The sequence below is a fragment of the Pipistrellus hanaki genome, assembly GCF_964339955.1.
Source record: "Pipistrellus hanaki genome assembly, chromosome: 16".
In the NCBI taxonomy this organism is placed as follows: domain Eukaryota; kingdom Metazoa; phylum Chordata; class Mammalia; order Chiroptera; family Vespertilionidae; genus Pipistrellus; species Pipistrellus hanaki.
Genome location: NC_140518.1, coordinates 40,148,436 through 40,172,471, shown reverse-complemented (window position 1 = coordinate 40,172,471; position 24,036 = coordinate 40,148,436). Strand labels below are relative to the sequence as shown.

The following is a 24,036-nucleotide window of genomic DNA, read 5'->3' as shown; positions in this document are numbered from 1 at the left end:
GTCTCGGCTTCCTACACATTTGTTCTATCGTCTTTCCTCACGTTGCCTTTTTGGGGAAGGTGTCCAAGCCAGTTGTCTTGCAGAAGGACCTGCATTCTTGGTCTAATTGTTTTCTTATGCTTCGGCCCAGGCTCAGCCGCTGGGCCAGGAATGCCACCTGGGGGTGCTGTGTGCTCCTCACCGTGTACGTCCGGAGGGCACACTCCCAGGTCACACCTGCGGAGGTGCTGAGTGTGAGCTCTCGCTTAGCATGGCGATGACCACATTTCTCCTTCCAGGGGCACCTTCTCCTTGGTAATTTGTCGCCGCCGACGGGGTGCCAGGCTGAGACTGTGTGGGTCTCCGGTCCCTGACGGTCTTCACCCAGCGCTCTGGGCATCCTTGACGAGCCAGGCCTGCGTCTGTTTTGACAGCGGGCTTTGTAAATTGGCGATTTGCTCATTCTTGATACATTTTTCTGTGGAGACTGCTGCCCTCCCCTCTCCCTGATATCACCACTTTTGGGGTTCATCGTTTGTGGTCGTTGTTCCTGTCCATATTCAAATGGTCCCAAATCTGGCTTGCTGAGCCCCTGTGAGCTGGCTTCCGTGCCCTTTGTGGTAGCACACCATTTTTTGAATAAGGTGTTCCCGGTCGGCCCGGACCTTTGGAATCGGCCACTTCCCAAGGAGCCCGAGTTCCTTTAGTGGGAATAGCGTTTATACAACCCCTCTGCCAAAACCGGTTTGGCTCAGTGGAGCGCGTCAGCCTGCGGACTGAAGGGTCCCAGGTTCGATTCCGGTCAAGAGCATGTACCTTGGTTGCAGGCACATCCCCAGTGAGGGGTGTGCAGGAGGCAGCTGATCGATGTTTTTAACTCTCTATCCATCTCTCTTTCTCTCTGTAAAAATTCAATTAAAAAAAAAAAAAATATATATATATATATATATATATATATATATATATATATATATATATTTTTTTTTTTTTTTAAAGAAAGAAATCCAACCCCTTGCTACTAGGGTTTCTCAGTGTGACTTCTGGGTCCTTTCAGGGGAATGCTGCAGGGACTGTGCGTGTGTGTGTGTGTGTGTGTGTGTGTGTATTTTACATGCAAATGTATATGATGTATGTATACAACATGTTTCTATGTATACGTATATGACATTGGAACAATAATCATCAGCTGCAAGCGCAGAACCGGAGACCACGCCAGAGAGCCGGAGACCCCGCTCAGCACTGGCTGAGGTGCCCAGCTCAGGACAGAGACGGGAAGGTGCTGACGCCCACACTTACAGCGCCACCTTTCCCTTCACCCCTCATGCCAGTATTTGCCCTCCTGTTCTGGCTCCAGTCATGGGAGCACGTGACCTCTGTGTCCAGCCCAGTCCTCAGAGGCTGGACACACGGATTCCAAAAGCACTGCTTGTGGACGATGGGATCTCTCCTGACCCCTGCAGACACCTGGAAAGCAAGAGATGGCCCCAGGCTCAGGGGGAGAGACGGCGGGAGACAGAGGGTTAGTCAGCCTTGGCTTCCGATGTCCTCTGCTTCCTTGCCTTGGGGCCCCGGACAAGCAGTTGGTTTCTGCCAGCCTCCGTGTCACTATTTGTAAAGCGCAGGTGGTGCCTCGAACTTGCTGGTGTCCCCCATGCTTAGCCCCCTGTCCTCTCCTCATCGCCATCCCGTCAGCATCGAGACCGACTGCAGGCTGTGGCCGGGGTGCTGGAGCTGCTCTGCTGCCCTCCTGGTGGCTGGAGTGAGAGCGCCAACAACAGAGCCCCTGCAAGCTGCAGGACTGTCCTAGGGACCCCTTCCGCCTTCTCCCTCGGGGACAGTTCACCCTGAACAATGCAGGGGTGGGGGGCAGTGGGGGAGTCCGGGCGGTGAATCCCTGCACAGTCGAAAATCCACAGTAACTGTGGACTCCCTACAGACTTAACTACTGCCCCCCGCCCCCTCCCCTGCCCCCGGTGTCCTCCGGGATTGCATCCAGGAGCCCAGTGGTTACCAGAATCCTCGCATATGCGAATCCCTTCTATAAGGTGGCGCAGAGCCGCGGCCGCAGGTGCACACAGCTCACCTGCATTTGTATCGTGGGTTCCCAGCCACAGCGGAGACATACTGCTTGAACCTGAGGACGTGGGGCCTGGGATAAAGGAGGGCAGACCGTGTATTTATTGAAAAACAGCACCGATGTGCAGGTGGACCCGTGCAGACAAGTCCGTGTTGGTCAAGGGTGGGCTGTGTTTGCGTGGCCTGAGCCTCGAGAGGGCCCTGCGCCTGTCTCCTCTCCTTGGAGAATGGCCCCTGGGTGCCCGCTGTGCCTTCCTCCTGGGCAGCCCCGTGTGGGCAAGTGCCCGGGGGCAGAACTGATGAGTGGAGCCATTGAAAACATTGGCAGAAGCTGGTTGGTCCCCAGCATGCTGTTGCCCCAAGTCCTGGGGGTGCTGCTGGAGGAGGTGCCAGAAGTGGGGCGCCTGAACATAGAAGTGGAGGGACAGGATGTAGACCGGGTGGCTCCCAGGGAGGGGCTAGCCCGCCCGGGCCTGCGGGTCAGGGCCCTGGGAGCCCATCGGGGCCTGCGGATCAGGAACCTGGGGGCCGGGAGCCCTGGGAGACACTGCTAGAGCTCGAATTGGGGCACATCCTCAGTTAATTCTGTTGCACCCAAAACCGGAGTTACCGTGGTAACAAATGGTGAAACTGAGGCTCAAAGAAGTCACAGGACTTGGCAGGACGTGGAGGCGAGTGAGTTCCTTCTCTAGTCTGTGAGAGGGATGATCCGTGGGGCCCTTTTTATCTGGATGTCTTAATGGATTGGCTTTATTAGCTGACTTTAGTCACCAGCCAGAGTAGGTCTGGGAGGGAGGGAGGGGCCGAGGGGACCATAGGCAGGGACTCAGGCAGCTCCCTGTGTTGCCTTTCTCCCTGAGAAGCCCCTGAGCGGGCGGGACCCACTCTGTCCCCCCAGAAGTCGTCATTCCCGGGGGTAGGGGACTGTCTCCCCTCAGAAGTCATTCCTGCCCTGGGGGTGGGGGCCGTCGGTCCCAGAGGCTTGCTGGAGAAGCCCCTCCAGGCCTTCTGTGGGACTTGATCTGTCAAATCTGACAGCCACTTCCTCACGCTCTCACATGCCAGCCACACGCGTGCCTCAGGGGTGAGCCTGCGCCAGGACGGGCGTGGCTCGGGACAGGAGTGGGTGCCACCGTCCTGCCTGGAGACCCTCCTGACTCCCTGATGTCACTGCCGGGAGTGCGACAGCAAGACCCGGAGCTGACCTCCCGGCTCTAGGTTCCTCGGCTCTGGCCGCCAGCGTGGCGTTTTCAGCCAGCCCTCCTCGGGTTCCGACCCGAACCGTCCTGGCAGGCGCTGCTGAGGACCACGGGTTCAGAGGCGCTGGGACAGTGGTTTTGCTGCTGGCAGTGGGAAGACACAACAGGCAATCTGAAGTCTGCATGAAGGCTGACCTGTGACTTCCGCTGAGATCCCTGCTGCTCCGGGGCTGGGGGGCGGCAGGCAGGTGGCCGAGCCCCAGGGCACGTGGCAGGATGGATACAGGGTTTCCCCAGTCCACCAGTTCCAGATGAAGCTGTTGCTCTCTCTGCATTCCCTGGAGGTGGTGGCCTGCAGCCTGCCTTCCGCTTAACCCTCCGCTCCCCAGTGGCTTCTGCAGGTGCAGGCAGCACGCGCACGTGGAGCCGCTCGCCAGCAGAGGGCAGCGGAGGGTTAACTCCCACATCGCAGAGGAGAGGAGGCCGCCTGGTTTGGAGCTGTTCCCCCCAGCCCTCCGGCCTCGCGCGCGCGGGCACAGGGGACGGGAGCAGAGTGGGGTCAGGGTGCTCCCGCCTGCCTCTCCCAGACTATGGTGACCTAGGGTCAGTGGCAGGCTGAGCATCCGAACTTCCCAGCCTACGGCTTGTCACCCACCCGCCGCCGACAGGGGACCCTGGTGAGAGCCAATCCAGGATGGAGGACAGCTCTGACGATGCTTCTTGCCTCTCCCTCCAGAACCTGGGGTCCTCGTCACCGGGCAGAAAGCAGAGCAAGGAGAACACCATCACGGTAAGTGGCTCCCTCCAAGCGCTCTCTGGCTGCTGCGCGGCAAACTGGGGCTGTCGGCCAAGGATGGGCTGTTGCCATGACGACGTGGACAGAGCATGGAAGCGATGCCCAGCCTGGAGCTGGGAAGTTCCAGAGCTCGGATGCAGCCAGTGTTCCCCGTGGGTCCCCCCCTTGCGTGGATGTCACACCTCACGTCTCTCTCTGGGGGAGCAAGGGGAAGGACGGAGGCTGGATGAGGCAGGAGCCATTTCTGCAGGGTGGGCGGTTGGGGGTGAGGGGGTGGACCGCCGCGCTCTGTGTAAGCGGCGTGACATGCAAATTATAGCCGTGGTGGGGTGGCGTCTGTGCCGGGTAACTTCTGGGAGATGTCGGAGTTAAAAGCCAGGGAAAGAGCCCTAAGAATAGAGTTCCCGGGAGCTCCTGGCAGGAAGCAATCGGCTTCCCCCTGGAGTGGCCACACAGCCTCCCAGGGCCTTTTCCACAGCCGCACGCCCCACGTGCAGCATCCCATCAGCCGGGCCTGGGGAAGGGGGCGCTGGCCAGCAGTGCCCCCTGCAGGTGGGCAGGTGAGGTGCCCAGGAGCTCAAACAGCCAAGGCCTCGGAGACCTGAGAAGTGTGGTCCCCGCTGTGCCGTTCTGACACAAGCACAGCAGAGCTGGGCCAGGGACTCGCTCTCCGGCTCCGTCACGCACACGCCTGAGCATTCTGGCCGCCCCCGCCCCCGCCGAGGTGACTCCGAGAGCGGGTGCATGCCCCGGCTCACGCAAGCTGGCAGTCCTGCTTGGAAGGAGAAACCGTTAGGCAAACAATAACAGCAATCACTGCTGCCACTCTGTGTGAGTTTCTAACTCACACACAGTGCTCGGAGCGGCTCACTCCACACTCCACGCACTGTGTTGTGCAGTGACAGTGACCGCGAACCTGGGCTCTGCAGTCGGAGTGTGCGGTGCAGGCCTGGGGCAAAGCCCCCTGTGTCTTCATATCTGTGCAGCGGGGAGGGGGTGGGGATCTGTGCCACAGGGATGGTATGAGGACTGAGCTCTCTCGCGGAAAGCACTTAAAACAAGCCTGGCACATGGTAAGTGCTCAGTGCACGGTCATATTCTCACCACCCCGTTTACAGATGAGGAAACAGAGGAATAAACACATCCCGCCCAAGGCCACACAGCTGGGAGCCATTGGGATTCCAGACCTGTGCTGTTACCTCCCCCCAATCCGCCACTCCCCTGCCACCCCCACCCCACCCCCCCACCCCGCAGTGGGCATTGCCTCCTGGGCGGGCAGGGGGGCTCAGCCCAAATGGACAGGTTGGCAGCAGCTTCCTTGCTGCTGGAGCCGATGGGGCAGGGCAGGGGCAGACTTCAAGGCAAATCTTCGAATTGCCACAGAATGCCTGGAGTGCCGGAGCAAAGCGGAGCTCCCGAAAGTTTCCAGAAGTGGGGGAGAGAGGGAGGAGAATGAGCGGGGGCATTGGAATTGTAGACGGGGAGAGAAGGACAGATGAAGAGGAGAAAGCGGAATGAGGCCTCCCCGCATTGCCTGACGGGCCTTCGGTGGCCCTGCCCAGGCCGGCAGATGGCCGTTCCCTGCAGTGCCCCTTGGAGCTGGGCCTCGGGCTCTGGCAGCGAGGGCGGGGCGGGGCTGGGACCGGGATCTCCTGGCCAGCACACCTTGCCCATCTCTGCCCGGGCCTTCCCTCCCGCTTCCTGCCCACCGAACTCAGCCCTTCCTGCTTCTCAGGAGCCAGGCTGCGAGTGAGGCCGGCACCTGAGGCCCTGCGGGACGTGTCACCACGCAGGGTCCCTCCATGGGGCCTGACACCTGAGTCCATCTCTCAGGGCCCGGGTGGAAGGTTTGCGTTGTAACCAACACCCCCAGGGTTTTAGGTAAACACTCAACCTGGGGGATAATTGCTGGGGAAACTGAGGGTGGGGGGCTGGCGGAACCCCGCACTTGACCTGGGTCTGCTGGCTCCGTTCACCAGATGCCCCTCATCCTCAGACCGGAGGTGGGCTGGAGGGTGCAGAGTCGCCCTGCGTATTGGAGGGTGTTTACCAGCATCCCTGGTCTCTCCTCGCCAGGTGCCAGCACCAATTGCCGCCCCCCCCCCAGGTGTGACCACCAAAAATGCCTCCAGGTCGCCAGGTGTCCAGGGCAGGGGAGGGGCAGCCACCCCGGCGGACAGTCGCTGAGCTAGCTTCATGGTAGTGTGAAGTCTGTCAGCGGAGTCTGTCCGCATTTCTCTGCTTCTCCACTTGGCTGCGCTGCTCCGAGCCACCGGCATGCCCTCTGGTCACTGCGGGGCCTCCCGGGTGGCTGAGGTCGCTGTGTGCTCCTCCTGTGTGTTCTCCGAGCTGCAGCGAATGGCTCACCCTGAGAGTCCCGGGCCAGATGCTCCGTGCCCCCCTCCCCCTGGGCGCCAGCAGGTCCCCTCTGGCCTCAGTGCTGTTTGCTCCCTGACTGTGATCCCGGCCACAGAGCAGCACCTTCCCCAGCTGGCCCGGCACTGCACCCTCAGACCCCAAGCCCCTTCCCTCCCTGCCCCTCTCCTCCACCTCCCCCACCGCCTTGACCCTTGACCCCTTGACCCCTAGACCCCTAGTATCACCCCCTCCCAGGTCCTCCCCTTCAGGTAGCCCCGCACCCAGGCTCACCCCGTGGCAGATTGCTCCCGAAGTACTGCCGCTACTTATCTCTCGTAGTCCTTCCTCACGAGGCTGTGAAGCGGAGGGCAGAGACTGTACCTGCTGTTTCCAGCCTCTAGTCATCCCCCCGGGAAACACTGAGCCCCGCCGGGTGCCCGCGCTGCGCCAGGCCCGCGGGAAAGAGCAGGAGAGAGCTGGGAAATGCACAGTCAGGAGGAGCACATTACAAATGCACATGCACGGCATGCTGGGAAGGGCTAGCCGAGTGCGCCCCCCCGCGTACCACCCACGTGGCACGGGCACAAGCAGGTGTCCGCTGAGCAGCCAGCAGGGGTTTGAGGGTGAGGGCGTGCGCTCTGCTGTCACCCTCTGCATTCAAATACTGTATCTGGGCAACCCTCCGCGTCCACAGATCAGACAAGGCCAGTGTGACCCAGCCCGTGGGGCTGCTGGGAGGATGACGGATGACGTGAGAATCCCTGCGAAGCTCCTGGCAGAGCGCCTGGCAGGGCACCGGGGTGAGGGCTCCCCAGGCATTGCAGGAGTCATTCATTGCCACTGCCTCCTGGAGAGCCGCCGGTGCAGTTTCAGGGACGCCCACTGGGGGGCGCAGGGCTCTGAGGAGGCAGGGGAACCCCCCTGGGAGAGCTGGGCGTTGACAGAGGCAGGAACAGCCACCCTGGGGCCCCGGGCCAGTCCATCCAGGGACCAGGTCCCCACAGGGTGGCAGAAGCCACTGAGGAGTGAGGCCTTACCCTCCTTGGCTTCCCCCTCAACACAGCTAATGCTCCTTGAGGGCTTGCTCCAGGACCACAGGCCAGCCCCCTGCCTTCCAGATCCCCACTGGACACTAGAGAAGATGCTCACCCCACTCGCAGCGCCTCCAGCCTCCTAGTTCCGTCATTCTTAATCCTAGATCCAATGTCAGCTCAGGTGTCGTTAAATCTGGGTGATATTTTCAGGGACAGCATTGTTAAGTTAAATAAAGTTGGAGGTCACCATGATTTGTTGAAAGCAGAGTAGCTGGAACATGAAATGAGGACTGGGGGAAACTCCAGAATCCATCCTTCGTCCCCATGACTGCTGCTGCCAGAGAGACCCCGCCACAAGGGTGGCCGGAGCCGTGAGCACACCTTGGGGTGTAAGCCCGAAAAGGAGGCCTGGAGACCTGGGCATGGAGAGGCTGGCCCGCCCCCAGGCAGCCCCCGCAGGCCACTGCCACGTGGGTCCCGTGGGTGCAGCACTGGAAGGAAACGCCCTGCCCCAGGGGGGCCTTGGGCCTCCACCTGCCGTGGTGGAATTTAGTGCCCCTGATCCTTCCTACCTGTCATGCTTCCTTCAGAGTGGGAATCGCCCCCAGACTTCAGTTCTGCGGGAGGGGCTATTCTCTTGGCTGGACTCTCCCACGCCCTCTAAGGGAGGCCCGCCCCTCCCCCCACACCAGCAGCCAGTGGGGTGGGGGTTGGATGGGGGTGTGAATGTGAATTTACTTCCAGCCCTCCTCCCTCCCCTGGAACAGGCCAGAGGGGGGGGGGGGAGATTAGCCTGACCCAGCCAGTAGAGGGGCTGGTTCGCTTACATTATTGTTGACATCATTGCTGTTGGCCTTGGATTCATTCATTTCAAAATTGAGACACTTTGCATCCAATTCCCGACCTGAAGCTCCTCAGGCCATCGCATAACCCGACAAGGAGGGCTCCTCATTCTGTCTTGATAAGAGTTGGTGGGGGTGAGAGCAGGCTGCCCCTCAGGCTTAGCGGGATCTCCGTGGACCCCCACCCCTTCCCAAAGCAGAGGCTGGCCTTTCCCGCCCCGACCTGAGCTGCAGTTTCTGACCCAGGGCCCCTCCCTTGTGGTGTGCGCTGCCTGGCCTCGGAGCTGGTGCCTCTAGAAGCCTGGGGCTTTTCTGCACTGCTCTTGCCAGACACGTGCAGCTCCACTCCAGCAGCTGGGGCTGCCGTGAGGGTTAAAGATGGACAGGGCAGGGCTCAGGCCTGGTGGGACTGTGGCTCCCACAGGGAGCACAAATCAGCCGACTCCATGGAGGGACCCGGCTCCATGGAGGGGACCCAGCTGACAGCGACATCAGCAGCAGCAGGAGGAAGCCACTCCACCCGGCGGGGAGAGCAGGGCTCCGGGACCAGCTCCCACGGGGGTCTGAGCCCATCTCAGCATCTGCACTGCCCTCGCCAGCAGGCTCCTGGGGTAGCGCTGCAGCCTCTCGCTGTCGGTAGAATATGTTGTCTGAGATCACATTCACAAGGTGGCTGTTACCCCTGACCTTCGGCCACAGCGTTCCATTCCCTGGGAGCAAACGGTGCTACCAGCCACAGAAGTGTCCCCTATGTCAATAACCAAAGGTGGATCTACCCCCCTTTTTACACAAATGGTGGCAGATAGCCACATCCTACCCCTGCTGCCTCCCCTCCCCACTCAGTCTGTCCTGACACACCTGCTGACACGCCACTTCCCTGGATGCCCGCCTGGCTCGCGCTGTGCTTACCCTTCTCGTGCTGGTGGACAGATTTGTGTCCAGCCTTTCGCTGTTACGGAGAGCGCTGGGGGCGGCACCCTGCCTGTGTGTCTGCACGCCTATGAGACATACCTGTAGAATAGACTCACTCACTGGGTCGAAGGCTCTGGATGTTTGCAGATTTGATAGACACTCTCAGTCCGCCCCCCTAGAGAGTTTGTACCAAGGGCAGTCCCTCTAGGGTGGGTGTGAGTCCTGGTGCCCCCATTTGACACGTCAGCCATGAGCGTTCTCGCACGCTGACCCTCCTGGCGCCTCTGCAGCGCTGTGTCCGGGAGCAGAGCCTTCCCCGCCGCCCAGCCCTCAGCCGCGTCCTTTCTCCCCTGCCCTGTGCCTGCAGGTCAACTGCGTGACCTTCCCCCACCCGGACACGATGCCGGAGCAGCAGCTGCTGAAACCAACCGAGTGGAGCTACTGCGACTACTTCTGGGTAAGTGGTGCCTCCGTTTCCCCCACGCTGTGGCCCCCAGGACCAAGACGGGGCACAAAGGGCCTTGAGCTCAAAGCAGACGGGCCTCTGCTGTTAAGGCCTGAAGGACTGGTGGGATATTTAGGACCTGAGGTGGGAAGTTAAGACCCTCTGGAGTCCATAATGTTCCATTAATCTCAGAGAATTGATAGGGTTTTCATTCGGGGCAACACGGAAACCCGGGCAGAAAGCCAGTAAGCTGGGCGGTCCCTTTCTCTGCTGCTCAGTAAAGGCTGGAGACTAGAGGCTACTTCAGGGAAGGAATCTGGGCTCCAGACCTGCTCCGTCTCTTATAGGGGACCTGGGACAATGCCTCCCCCCAGGGCCTCCCTGTTTCCGTCGAAGTCAGGAGGTTGGGCTCGAGGGTCTGTAGAGAGCTCCAGACTCTGGGGTCCCAGAGCCTTTGCATATTGCTCAGTGGGTACAAAGTTCCCGTTTCCCAAGACAAAGAAAAGTTCTGGAGATGATGGTGGTGATGGTTGTACAACAATGTGAATAAGTAATGCCCCTGAACTACACTCTTCCAAATGGTCAAGATGGTAAACTTTATGTTATGGGTATTTTCCCACAAGTCAGTATCTCTTGACAAATGCACAGCCCAGCTCCTCAGAAACTGGTAGAAGTCTTGGGCAATTGCATTTTATTTTATTTTATATAAATTCGTACACTAGTAGGGTCCCTAGTGCTTGCTGGCTGTCAGCTGGGTACTCCCTCCCTTCTCCCCCACCCACCCCGGCCCCACCCCCTGGTCAAACTCCAGATGGACTTATACTGGAGTTTTTATTATGTAGTATTTTTACTGATTTCAGAGAGGAAGGGAGAGGGAGAGAGAGATAGAAACATCCATGATGAGAGAGAATCATCAATCGGCTGCCTCCTGCATGCCCTACACTGGGGATCGGGTCTGCAACCCAGGCATGTGCCCTGACCAGGAATCGCACCATGGCCTCCTGGCTCATAAGTCAACACCTCAACCATTGAGCCACCCCTTCCCATTCCCCTCTCCTGAAGCGTCCATTCTGGGGTCTTAGAGAAGCAACCCACTCCCATTTCAAGGGGCGGGGCCCGAGGACACAGCCAGGATGGGGAAGACCTGACCGGGTCACACCTGCCAAGACCTGACCCCATACCTCTCGGTGAGGTCGAAGGGCATACTTTTGACTCCTCCCATTAAACACCAGAGCATTGGACCCTGATTCTTGGGGGTAAAGGCTGAGATGGAGGAGGCACACCCAGGGTCTGGACGGCTCCGAGGGCTGTGAGGGCAGATGCCAGATGGATGCCCCACAGGCAGGCGGTGGGCCGGGGCGGCAGGAAAGAGAGGCCAGGTGTCCTTGAGGACGTGCAGGCCAAACATAGCTAACCCATTTAATTTTGAAATTTTCGGAGACTTTGCTTGCAAAATAAATTGGATACTAAAAGTTTCCATGTCATTGACTTGGCCTTTGTTTCTGAGTCCTGACTTTTACTCAAAAGGAGCTCCTAGTGGCTACTGTTCACTGGGCCTTTAGTTTCTGCTGAGCCCTGGGCTCAGCCATTCCCACGTGCAGTTGATCCTGAGGAGACCCAGGCGGCCGGGCCGGTGCTTCTCCAATTTCCCAGGCGAAGCCCCTGGGATCCCCGCTCTGGATGTCAGCCCGGGCGGCTGCCCTCTCCACTCTGGCCTCCTCCCACCCAGCGTCTCTCAGAAGCCCTCCGGACCCTTGGTGAATGTGCATTGGAAGGTGTCGCTGCCCGGCCAGTGCAAGAAGCCGACAGGAGATGGGATGGTGTAGCACCGTGGTTCTCAACCTTCCTAATGCGGTAATATTAGTTCCGCATGGTGTGGTGACCCCAACCATAAAATTACTTTCACTGCTACTTCATCACTGTAACTTTGCTTCTCTTAATGAATAGTAATGTCAATATCTGTGTTTTCCGATGGTCTTAGGCAACTCTCTAATAGCTGCTGTAGAGCCTAAGACCATCGGAAAACACAGATGTTTACATTATGCTTTATTAACAGTAGCAAAATTACAGTTATGAATTAACAACGAAAATAATTTTATGGTGGGGGGTCACCACACCATGAGGAACTGTATTAAAGGGTCGCGGCATTGGAAGGTTGAGAACCACTGAAAGGGTTAGGGACATAGGACGCCAAGGTCACAGGCGGTCGCAGCTTCAAGTCGGGATGAGGGTCCGCAGCCTCAGCAGCCCCTGGTCGGAAGGGATGGGCCCTGGGGGGTCAGAGTCTGTGCTCTTGGCTGCCGGCCCCTCCTCTTCTTCCCGGGTTGGGCGGTTGAGGGGCTTGGGCATGGGGTGGCTTACGCTCACAGGGCCCGTGGGAGCCGGGCACCAGGAGACATGCACGGGTCAGGCAGCCAAGGCCGTGCCTGTCCTCTCTCTCAGGCTGAGCACAGGCCTCCCAGATGTCCTGGTCCCCTGGGTCTGTCTTCCCTCTCCCTCCACCTCCCTGCCCCCCCCCCCCCCCCGCGCGCGCCGCCGCCCCCCCCCCCCCCCCCCCCCCCCCCCCCCCCCCGCCATCACTGAGCCTCCTGCTTCTGCTTCCTTCCTAGGCTGACAAGAAGGACCCCCAAGGCAATGGCAACGTGGCTGGGTTTGAGTTGCTGCTTCAGAAACAGCTGAAGGGCAAGCAGATGCAGAAGGAGATGTCAGAATTCATCCGGGAGAGGTAGGCCTGCCCGCCCAGCTCAGGGCCCTGGGGACAGGGCCTGTGTGGCCCCCGAGCCTGAGGGGAGTGAGTGGCAGAAGGGAGCCTGCACCACAGAACCAAGGGGAGCATGAGGCTGCAGCCACCCCTCAGGGCCCTCGGGACAGACCTGGCTGGCAAACGAGTGTTCTGGCCTACGTCATGTTTTTAAAGATTTGAACCAACATTTTTTAAAATTAATCTTTATTGATTAAGGTATCACATATTTGTCCTCAACCCCCCATTCCAATCCTCCAGCCCCTCATGCCCCCACCCCCCTGTTGTCCTTGACCACTGGTTAGGCTCATATGTGTGCACATAAGTCCTTTGGTTGATCTCTCCCTTTTATCCCCACCTTCCCTTTGAGGTCCAACAGTCTGACCCATGGCTCCTTATCTCTGGGTCTGTTCTTGTTCATCAGTCTATGTTGTTCACCATTTCCCCCAGATGAGTGAGATCATGTCCTACTGGAAATATACTTATAAGAATAAAAAATGAGACAAGCAATAATCGTTATGCTGAAAGGCATATGAATCAGTCTGTAGTGAGCTTCTTTCTGGGCCACCAGTTCTTTTGAGACCCAATTTCAATGTCAAACAGTTCCTTATGTGTACATGTCAGCAATGATATTTCAGTTCTGGATGGTGGGCAAATGGTGGTAATGCAGGTCCAACCCTCTGCAGTGATACACAGCTGCTGACTGCTATTTTTGAACCAACATTTTTTAAGTTGGCCGGTTTTTACACTAAAATCTAGTGTCTCCGGAGAAAGCGGGAAGTCTGGAGACAGTGGCACGGTGTCCCTCGTGTGGCATTTGGCTGAAGCTGAGTGGCTGTGGCCTCTGTAAGGGGAGTGTGTGTTCCCAGTTTGCCATGGTCCCCACCACTCCCTACTGTCCCACACAAACTGTGTGGCTCCTTTACCCACGTGCCCTCGTTTGAAGCACATCCCTTAGCGTGAGAAAAAAGAGTGTCGCCTTTCAGTTAGACTTCGAACCAAATCTGTGTCCTGGACCTGGGCTTACAGATCCCTCTGCACCTCCCCATGCCCTCCATCTTCATGAGCTCAGGGTAATGGGGGAGGCAGGTGAGGGGCTTTCAGAAAGGAAGTGCAGGGGTTATAATAGTGGTTCAGCCCTAATCGGTGTGGCTCCGTGGATAGAGCGTCAGCCTGCAGACTGAAGGGTCCCATGTTCGATTCTGGTTAAGGGCATGTACCTTGGTTGAGGGCACATCTCCAGTACGGGGTGTACAGTAGGCAGCTGATCGATATTTCTCTCTCATCAATGTTTCTAACTCTATCCCTCTCCCTTCCTCTCTGTAAAAAAATCAATAAAATATATTTTTTTGAAAATAGTGATTCAGGTGAACAAAGGGGAGGAGACAGGGAATTATTGTTATGAAAAACTATAAAAAGACAAGGTTCCTTTTCTACCGTCTCTCTCCGAGTTCAGAAACCCCATTAAGCACACAAACACACCCACTACCACATGCACATTACCCCCATACCCATGTTTGCATGTGCTCACACACATGTGCCTGCAGACATACACAATGTGCTCAAACATGGACATGTACTTGCATACATTATGTATGTTCAGACACATACACACAGCTTTCTGTCTGGAGTTTCCTGGTCACACTGGAAATATTTAGTAAATGGCAATGTATCTACACTATTTTTTAATTATAACAATAATTGAGTAATAATTCTTTAGCATCTTAAAGTGCCTCTTTTCCTTCGGAGCCCCGTGTTCTGTTTGTATAATGAAATCTTTATTTTATGACCCATTAAACTGGCACAGAGCCAAGAGGTTGCATAGCTCAGGTGGAAAAAAAAAAAACAGCATAAAATAGGCAGATAGGAAAATGGTTGTAAAAGCCGAAGGTTGAACACACTCATGGTTTATACTCTCATAAAGGTGTCATGTTGGCAAATAAATTGAGCCTACAGTCTGAGAGCGCTGGTCTTTCCCGAGGCACGGAGTTTCTCTTGGTCCACCTTGGGGTCACTTTGGGAGCCTTTCAGAGCCAGGAGAGCGGCCGCCGAGGCACAGGCGGGATCGAGCGGGCCAGGGGCCAAGGCCTGGGCTTTGCTGTGGCCTCGGCTAGAAGGCGGCAGGCGTGGGGTGAGACAGGCGCTGGCCCTGGCTGTGCATGCTGAAGCAGACTGGCCTTGTGTCTGGATGTCATGGGAGCCTGGGAAGATTTGCATCCAGAGTGTGACGTGGTTTGATCTGCTTTCTAGAGAGATCTCTTGGTCACAGGCTGGAGGCCGCCGTGGGCTGGCCAGCCGGTCATCCTGGGAGCCCGGGGCTCAGGCAGAGTGAAGGGGAGGGAGCGATGAGACCCAGAGACCAGTCAAAGGTCTGGTTGCAAAGCAGTGTGAGGAGCAGGCTGTGGGTCTCAGCCCCACGCCATGAGATCACGGTCTCTCAAATGCCGCCCTGGGTCGTGGTAGGCCGCCCTGTGGACACCCTCACTGCCACCCCAGCATCTTGGGCTTTCCCATTTGCCGAGGGATGGACCAGGGGCACAGAACCTCCAACAGCACATTGAACGCGGGGGCACCAGACAGTACAGCATGCTCCCCAGAGAGTTGCCTCGAAAGTGTGTCAAGGCCCTGCCTGCTGGAAGTAAAGTCCACAGCAGCTTCCCTCTCCAGGGAAATGGAGTCAGCCAGCTCTGGGCACTGCCTGGTCTCCATGGAAATACGTGTGCCCTGCAGGCCTGGCTGTTAGAGGCATTGGGGGCTGGGAGACAACAGGGAGCAGTTCTATTTCTGCTTCTGAAGGGCCAATGCCACCTTGGAGGGTCTAAACCCAGAACTCGAGCTGGAAAAAGGACAGCATTGGGCATCCCTGTGGTCCATCATGAGTGACATTTAACCCTTTAAGAGTCTCCCGAGTGTCCAGCCCCGGGTCAGGAGCTGTGCAAATGATAGCTTTTCACCTTCACAACCTGGCAGACATCTGGGAATAGCCCATTTTGCAGATGAGCAGACAGGGAGGTTCAGACCATTTTGTGCATTCATGCATTCATTCAACAGAATATTTACTAAGCACCTACTATGTGCCAGGCAGCCATGAGCCACGTACTCTCAGAGCATATGGTCTAGTGGGTTCCTTTACCTGGTTATTAAGCAGCAGGGCTGTAGGTTGGACCCACCAACCAGCACGGGGGAGCTGACCTGTTGCGTTTCCTCCCCTTGCAGGATAAAGATTGAAGAAGAATATGCGAAGAACTTAGCTAAGCTCTCTCAGAACTCCTTGGCTGCACAGGAGGAAGGGTGAGTGGGGAGTGGGAGGAAGAGGAGACACTTGTCTGGGAGTGGGGGGGGGGGGCGTCGTTCCCTTTGCACTGATCACTGATTATTGTCCTGGGCCCATTGGAGAGGAAGTCTCCATTGGCCTGGCTCACTGTGGGCATGCATGGTTCAAGGTGGGCACCCATGGCCCAGGTGAGGGCATGCATGCTCAAGGTTAGCACTTGTGCATTGTTTTTTCTCTCGTGGCCAAGGGCCTCCTGCCATATGCTGGACCCCCTCCGCTTGGCCCCTGGTAGCTGGGCATCAGCCCCCAAATGTCGCACCTGCTTCCCTTTCTGAGGGCAGGTTGGTAGGAAGCTGGGTGTGAGAGGGTTCCGCACCTGGCCGCTTGTTTAGAATTCTCCCCTGTGGGCCTGAGGCCCAGGCCCCCCTCCCCTTCCAGCTGCGACAGTCCAGACCTCCTTGGGTGGGACCTGGGCTGGGGAGGCTCAGCCCATACTCCCAGCCACAGAAGGATCCCTGGTGGAAGGAAGACTGTGCCTTCTCCACTCTGTCTGGTTAGCAGAGTGTTTGGGCCTGCCGGTGGGAATGTAAGTGGTGCAGCCACTGGAGAAGCACAGCTTGGCAGTGCCTCAAAAACTAAGCCTAGAATTACTGTGACCCCGCAGTTCCGCTCACAGGCTCAGACCCAAAAGAATTGGAAGCAGATACTCAAATACATGTACACGAATCCTCACAGCACCCAATTCACAGTAGCCGAAAGTTAGAAACAACCCAAGTGTCCATCAAAAGATGAATGGACAAAATATGATGTGTCCACATTGGATATATGGATATACACTGAGTGGGCAGATTATTATGATCTCTGAACGCATAATAATCTGGCCACTCAGTGTGTGTGTATACATACACACACACACACACACACACACACACACACACACATTAGAGGCCCAGTGCATGAATATGTGCATGGGTGGGGTTCAGCCAGCCTATCTGCTGGTCGAACTCCTGGTTGAAGGGACAATTTGCATATTAGCCTTTTATTATATAGGATATACACTGAGTGGCCAGATTATTATGTGTTCAGAGATCATAATAATCTGGCCACTCAGTGTATGATGGAATTATTCAGCCATAAAAATGAATGAAGTACTGATCCATACTACTACATGGATAAGGGAAAGAAGCAAGACACAGATGTTGCATATTATATGATTCCATTTATGTGGAATGTCCAGAACAGACAAATTCGTAAGACAGAGTGGTGGTTGTCTGAGTTTGGGGAATAAAAGGGGATGGAGAGTAACTGCTTAATGAGCACGGGGTTTCTTCTGCTGGAAGGTGTGTATTCATCTCCGTGGGTTGCTGTAACAGTAAAAATAGACGGGCTTAACCAGCAGAAATAAACTTACCACAGCTCTGGAGGCTGGGAGTGCAGCACCAAGTTGCCTGCAAGCTGGTGTCTGGTGAGAGCTCTCCTTTCCGCCTCTGTGCTGTGGCCTTTCCCAGGGAGGAGGGAGAGCGAATTCTCAGTGTCTCTTCTTATAAGGACACTAATCCCGTCTGATTGGGGGCCCACCCATATGACCTCACGTAACCTGTTTCTGCTATGGAGGACCCATCCCCAACTCACAGTCACACCAGGGGTTAGGGCTTCAACATGGTAACCTAGGGACACCAGCATTCAGTCCATCGAAGGGTAATGAAAGTGCTAAAGAACTATCTAGAGGTGGTGGTTGCATATCAGAGTGGCCGGGCTAAGTGCGATCATTCTGAATGGATTTCTTCCCAGCAATAAAAACAAAGGCGCAGGAAGTTAGCTTTGCAGGTCCCTGGAGTCTTCTGTCTGGTCCGACCTCCCTCCAGGGCAGCGTCTGACTCCCTCCTGAGAGAGGAAGTGAGCCCAGCGGAAGGCAGCAGATGCTGTGGTTGTCCGAGAGTCCAGCCCTGCCTGCATGGCTTGGAACCCCTCAGCGGCATGGCTTTGCCGGCCACTTGTGGTTTTGATCAAGGCCTCTGCATGGGCCCGCTGTGCAGCCAGCAGGCCACCTCCGGGTGGTTTCCACCGACCCACCAGCCACAGGCCACAGGGCGGCCCTGCAAGGCTGGTGTCTCTCCCACGGACAGAAATGAGGTTCCCTCCGGCCCTCCTGCTCCGTGCACTGGGCCTGAGATGAGGGCAGGAAGGAGGAGCGTGGAGGAGCTGCCCCACCGGCCGGGGCAGGGGCCTTTCCAGGCCTTTCCATACCCTGTGACCACAGTGCTGCCCCGAGTCTCCCCCCTCCCCCTCCTCGGCCTGGGCTGCTGCCGAGGACACTCAGTCCTGCCAACACGCACAGCATATGCTCCCAGCTGAAGGTGCCAGGCCTGCACCGCCATGCTGGGCACACACACACCTACAGACGGGGAGCTGGGCACACGTTCACATACGTGCATCGGTGCTGCTCACCTCCAGCGTGGCCCTGAGCACTGCCTGTGCACACAGGCTAACCCCACGCACACTCCTTCCAGCAGGCGCTGCGGGGGGATGAGCCCATGGGCCCTGCTCTCTGTGCAGCGACGCTGCTTTGCACTCACACGTGGCTTTGGACATGACCCCCGTCCCCTTAGAAACTCCCAAAGGTTTGGAGGCTCAGGATGAAACAGTGCCCAAGTTTGTTTTGTGCCTGCCTCGTGTCTGCCTTCCCCAAGCCCAGCCTCCGGGGTCTCCTTCCGAGTCTGACGGTCTGCTTCGTGTCACAGGTCCCTGGGAGAGGCGTGGGCACAGGTGAAGAAGAGCCTGGCGGACGAGGCAGAAGTCCACCTCAAGTTCTCCGCTAAGGTAACCCCTCCCCGCGGCCTCTCTGGGCCGGGCTTGCTCCATGGTGTGCTGCCAGGTTGGGCACAGCCGCCTCCCCTGTGCGTGGCGTTGCCAGTTCCCATGCCGTACATGCCAGGGGTTCGGAAGAGACCACAGGAGCACAGCCCTGGCCCAGGGTCCAGGATGCACACGTCCAGGGCTGGGGCAGATGGGCAGTGGCTCAGCCCAGGACGATGTTCCCGCCATCCCAGTGCCGTAGTAAATCGTCAGAGCTAGCCACCAGACCGTGGAGGACAGGGAATGTAGTTAGGAAGTGATATGTGCTGAGTATTCCATACTCTTATTTTTAATGTCATTGGTTAATTTTGAATATACATCACAATTTTTAATGCTGCTGTCTGGAGCAACCAGCTCATATAATTCCTACATGTGCAGCACTTGGTGCCAGTACAGGCTGCCCTGGCGTCCCTGGGGGAAGAGGGGTCCCCTGAGGGCCTCAGGTGCACCTGTGAAGGACGACACCCCGCCTTCAGGTCGCTGGGCTCTCGAAGGAATGTGCTGGCATTTCTTCCTCCTCCTTGGTGTCAGGAGACGACGCTAGGCCAGAGAGAGAGTGGGGGGCTGGGAGGCTTTTGTTTGTCTTTGTCACAACATTTCAGGCTGGGAAACCGACTGCTCTTTCATGGGTTCTGAAGACCCGGGCACCTGGCGGAGGGCAGCACTGTCTCTGTTCCATGCTCTCCCTCCCTCGGGACTCGGGCTGGGCCGGCGGGAGCTGCTCAGCTAACGTGGTCTGCAGTGCTGAGTGAACGGGGCTCAGGAGGAGGTGGCTCCTTCAGGCCCGCTTCCCCCCTCTCTCCTCCCTGTCCCAGCGGCCCTCTCTCCCCGCTCCCTGGCTCATGTCTCTGAACTCCCTCCCGGGCTGCTGGCTACTTTTCAGGGGGAAATAAGCCACGTGTCTGAGTGACATAATCCACACTACAGTGTGCCTGGCTGGCGGCTAGGCAGCAGCCTGCTGGCCTTTTAAAGGAAAGGAGACCCTTACTAAGGTGACCAGTCGTCCCTCTTTTGGCGGGACAGTCCCGATTTTTAACAATTTGTCCCACGGCGTTTTTAAAAAGGTCCCGATTTTTTAAAAAATCGGGGACTTTTTTTAAAATGCCGTGGGATGTGGGACAAATTGTTAAAAATTGGGACATCTGGTCACCTTACCTTAGCTTCCTGGGTCATCACTCTCCCCCTCTTCCCCCCCACCCACCCCCCACCAGCCACTGCCTGAGCGGCACTCAGACAGAGCGTTTAGCCCCTCTGAGTTGCGGTTTTAAATCAGGGGGCACACCGCCCCCTTTCCTACCTGAAGGTGCTTCCCTGCAAAGATGGCTGCTTCTCCCAGGGGCCTCCAGGACCTGTCTCTGTGGAGTGCGTCCCCCACAGCAGTTTCCGTTCTGGGCCTTGGGACTCATAGGATGTGCGCTGTCCGAGGCAGCCGTCTGGCTCTGTGCCAGGCCTCCCCACCCGCTTCGGGCTAATGCCCCGCACACAGGGCAGAGTGAGTGACTCAGAGATGAGCCACGGGGAGGAGTTAAAAACAGAGCTGAGCTGCAGGAGACATCCGTGCTATTTCCAGCTCCTGCTGTGCCGGGTGGGAGTGCCCAGGAGCGAGCTGCCACCCAGATGTGAGAATGCCCGGCTAACCATAGCTCTCCAACCCAGGCACCAGCCCCTGCACAGGAGGTCCCCCTCCAGCGGGGCGAGGAGGGAGCTCAGCGGATTAGGCTCTTTCCTGCCAGGCAGACAAGGCAGCGAGTGCTTTCTAAGCTGCAGTTCATGGGAGGTGCTCCCTCCAGCCTGGAGGTGCTCCCTCCAGGTCTCCCCTCTGTCCTGGCCCCAGCAGCTCTGTTCCCACACACAGAAACCGCCTTTGGCTGGGAGGTTGTTGGGAAAGCTGCCAATGGGGTGGGCGGGCTGGGAGCCCATCGCCCGAAAGGGCTCCTGCTGGGTCCCGGGTCCCGGACCCATGGCACTTACTCCCCATCAGCGGGACCCCGCTTCTGGAATGCTCACAGACCAAACACTCCCAGCGCTCTGTGCTCCTCTGCTACTTCCTGTTCCCACTGCTGCGCACACCGCCACTTCGGCCACCAAATGCTTTTCCCCTCACGGGCCTTCCTTCACCAGCGCTGTGTCCTACAATGTAACTCCGTCCCACGCAGTGAAAGGGCACTCGCTCCGCCGGCACCAGCTCCCGCCAGCCAGGCTCCTGGGCCCTTGGACTCGGTCCCGTGTAACTGGTTGTGTAGAGCTAAGAGCACGTATGCCCTGGAGGTCGCCAGGGGAAAAGATCATGTACCAGGAGCCTGGTGAGGAGGAAGAGAGAAATCCCAAATCCCAGAGTGGGGTGTGTGTGTGTGTGTGTGTGTATGTGTGTGTGTGTGGTGTTTTCCTTTGACAGGAGGCTCAGCTGTACCTTTCAGAGGCATTTCTGGGGCAGGTGGAGGCCCCAGGGCCCCGGAAGGCCGGGCCAGGAGGGCACAGGAGGCTGACTCGGTGAGGCTCAGAGAGACTGACTCAGTAAGGCTCTAGGCCAAGCATGTCAAACTCAAAGGCTAACGGGCCCAGTAAACAAGGTTGAAGTGTACGTGGGCCGCAAAAAAACCCCAAAAGCTCCAATTTTCATAAAAACGTAGGTTTATTTCGATAGAGACATGCTGAATACAGAGGGCTGAAATAAATGAATAATCGTTAACATAAAATAATAGAACATTTTAATAAAAATTAATAGTTTTTCTTGAACATTCGCTTACCAGACACTGAATAATCGCACAAATTAATAAGCGTAATGCAAATAAGCCTATTTTTCTTGTTCTCCGAACGCGAAATATTTCCCATTGTGCACACCCAATGAGTCAGTCCAAGACTAAGGGTGTGGCCATTGGCTGCTAAAATATTCGCTGCCAGTATTAGTGGAGGGAAATGGTGCGCCTGAGTGTAAGCCGCATAAGGGAAATGAATGCAATACAGTGATAGTCATCAGTCATTAGCGAATGTACTTTGTTATTAATAATTATGTATAACAGGGTATTGTAAAAATTAAGTTACGAAATTTTTACCAAAACGTTTCTGACATACCGTTACATTGGTTGGGCTGCAAAAGTATTCATTGTGGGCCACATGTGGCCCGCGGGTCACGGGTTTGACATGCTTGCTCCAGGCTGCTCCAGGCAGCAGCTCCACATTTACCTGTTTTCTCATCAACTGCATCTCATGTTCACACCAAAAAAAACTGTGTGAGTAAAAGTTCTTCAAAGAGGAGTGGGATCGAGGGAAAGAATATAAGAGAAGGAAAATGCTTGAAAAATACCCTCCCCCTCCCCCACACTCCTCTCAGAGCGTAAACTTCTTCCTCTTTACTCCGGCCTCAGCCGTTCCCTGTGCTGGGATGGGACGTGCCTGTCTCCATGCGGCCCAGTGAGACGAGCAGCCCCACCCCAGGTGCACTGCCCAGAGGGGCCCTGGGAGCCCCCGCCGCCCCGGCTGGCTCCCGCCATGGCTTCTTGGAGCGTTTCACCTTGTCCAGATCACCTTCCCCCCCTGGCCTGCCCCCTCCCCCCGCCCCCAGGCTCGCACAGGCACAGAGCAGGTGTTCGGGGAACAGAGCTCACTTGCGTCACCCGAGATACATGGCACCCATGCCAGTGGCGGGCACCTGGCACACCACGGTTGGCATGGTTTTGCCCCCAGAAAGCTTCCAGCTTGTAAGGTCAGAGCCCTTCCAGGAGCTGTGGGAGCTCAGCGGGAGGAGGTGGTGACCGCCACGGGCCTCAGGAAGCTCCGGACTCCAACCTGCCCACCCAGCAGTGAACAGGGGCCTGGCCGGCTGAGCCTCCTCCTCCTAAGTGGACACTCAGTCGTACTGCAGGCCAGGCCACTGCCCAGCACCCCTCACTATGGGCGTGGGAGATGTGTCCTCACCCGGAGCTTGCTGGCAGCTGGTGCCCAGGTCCTGAACGTGCCCCTCTCTCTCTCACAGCTCCACAGCGAGGTGGAGAAGCCCCTGATGAACTTCCGTGAGAACTTCAAGAAAGACATGAAGAAGTGTGACCACCACATCGCCGACCTCCGCAAGCAGCTTGCCAGCCGCTACGCCGCCGTGGAGAAGGTGTGGGGCCGGGATGCTGGGCGGGCGGGAGGGGGGCCTTCCTGAACAGGGTGGGCTGAGTGGGATAGGTGAGGGGGTGGGGGGGTCCCCAGTCCACGCCTGAGGAACCTGCCTCCCCGCAAAGAGCAGATGGGATCTCTCCCCCATGGCACTCAGTCACTGCCGGGAGGAAGCAGGTGAGGCTGCACCTGCAGTGGGAAGTGGAGTCTCCATGTGGCTCCATCTGGCCCTGAGAGGAGGTGCATACAGCCACGCTCTCCTGGGACGTGGAGCCTGGATGTGCTGCTGGGCCACGCGTGGCGGGTTCTCTCCTGACTGAGTCAGTCCCTCCCAAAGCCTACGAGGGCTCAGCTGGTGGAGCTGCTGATGGCCACTGGAGGGAAGGGGGCTCTCCCTGGAGGCTGACCACAGTGACAGGGTGCAGGAGAAGGGGGCGCACACGGCTGCAGGCACCTCGACAGCCAACTGCTGCCCCCAAAGGACCTGTCCTGACCCAGACTAAGTGCTGCTGGAGGTGACGTGAGGTGATGTGGATGACCTGTGCTTGCCCTCCCTCCCCCCTCAGGCTGTGGTTCAGGGCTGTCTGCATGTGCACATGCTCCATCACACTGGGCCTGAGGCTTGCTGTAAGCCAAGGGCAGGGAGAGACGGGATGAGAGAGAGGGTTGCAGGCTCAGCACAGTGACTGGGCAGCCCAGTGATGCTAGTCTGGCTGAGTGGCATCATCCACAAGGACAGGGAAAAGCAAAGACTCTTAGCTAGACACGGGGAGGCCGTCCACGTGGCCACGGGCCCCTCCTGGCTCCGAGCCCCGTGAGCAGTGTTCCGTGTCCTGACCCGCAGGCCCGGAAAGCGCTCACGGAGCGGCAGCGGGACCTGGAGATGAAGACCCAGCAGCTGGAGATCAAGCTGAGCAACAAGACGGAGGAGGACATCAAGAAGGCCCGGAGGAAGTCCACGCAGGCCGGTAAGAGGGCCCGCCTGCCTGGCTGCACCTGCCAGGGAGGCACCGCGGGGGAGGAGGGATGCCTGGAAGGTGCATCCCACGGGATGGGGTCGGGGAGTGGGCAAGGCTGCCTCCAGGCCTGGCTCTCTGCCCCAGAAGTGGTTACTCCTCCGCACCCCCAGAATTGTGGGGTCCTGTCACTGTGGGGAGCCTCTGGAAGTACAGACTCCACCCCAGCAGGGAGGAATGCTCCAGGGGTTCACCTAGGCCCTAGGGTGATGGGCGCCTGCCCCAGTCAGCAGCCACGTTTCAAATTCTCCCTGAAAGATGCTTCGGGTACGTTGGTCTCTGCTCCCACCTAGTGGTAAAACTTAGCTAATGCCCAAGGAAGGAGGAGAAGAGCCAGATAGAACCAGGAAAAACTTAAAAAAAGATATTTCTTTTAAAAGTTTCACTGCATGCAAGGACAGTGCGTGT

General features: G+C 57.5%; 1 protein-coding gene across 4 annotated transcripts in view; it reads left to right on the top strand.

Moving 5' to 3' along the window:
• GAS7 (growth arrest specific 7) overlaps positions 1-24,036 on the top strand; it is a gene marked incomplete at its 5' end in the record, with an annotated part of 195,460 nt that overhangs the window by 162,724 nt on the left and 8,700 nt on the right. For all 4 annotated transcript variants that reach the window (XM_084863929.1, XM_084863932.1, XM_084863930.1 and 1 more), the window contains 7 exons: positions 3,991-4,044; positions 9,564-9,653; positions 12,251-12,366; positions 15,598-15,672; positions 18,397-18,475; positions 22,485-22,613; positions 23,457-23,580. In XM_084863929.1, the coding sequence (XP_084720055.1) occupies positions 3,991-4,044; positions 9,564-9,653; positions 12,251-12,366; positions 15,598-15,672; positions 18,397-18,475; positions 22,485-22,613; positions 23,457-23,580 (667 nt within the window). The remainder of the gene's footprint in view (positions 1-3,990; positions 4,045-9,563; positions 9,654-12,250; positions 12,367-15,597; positions 15,673-18,396; positions 18,476-22,484; positions 22,614-23,456; positions 23,581-24,036) is intronic.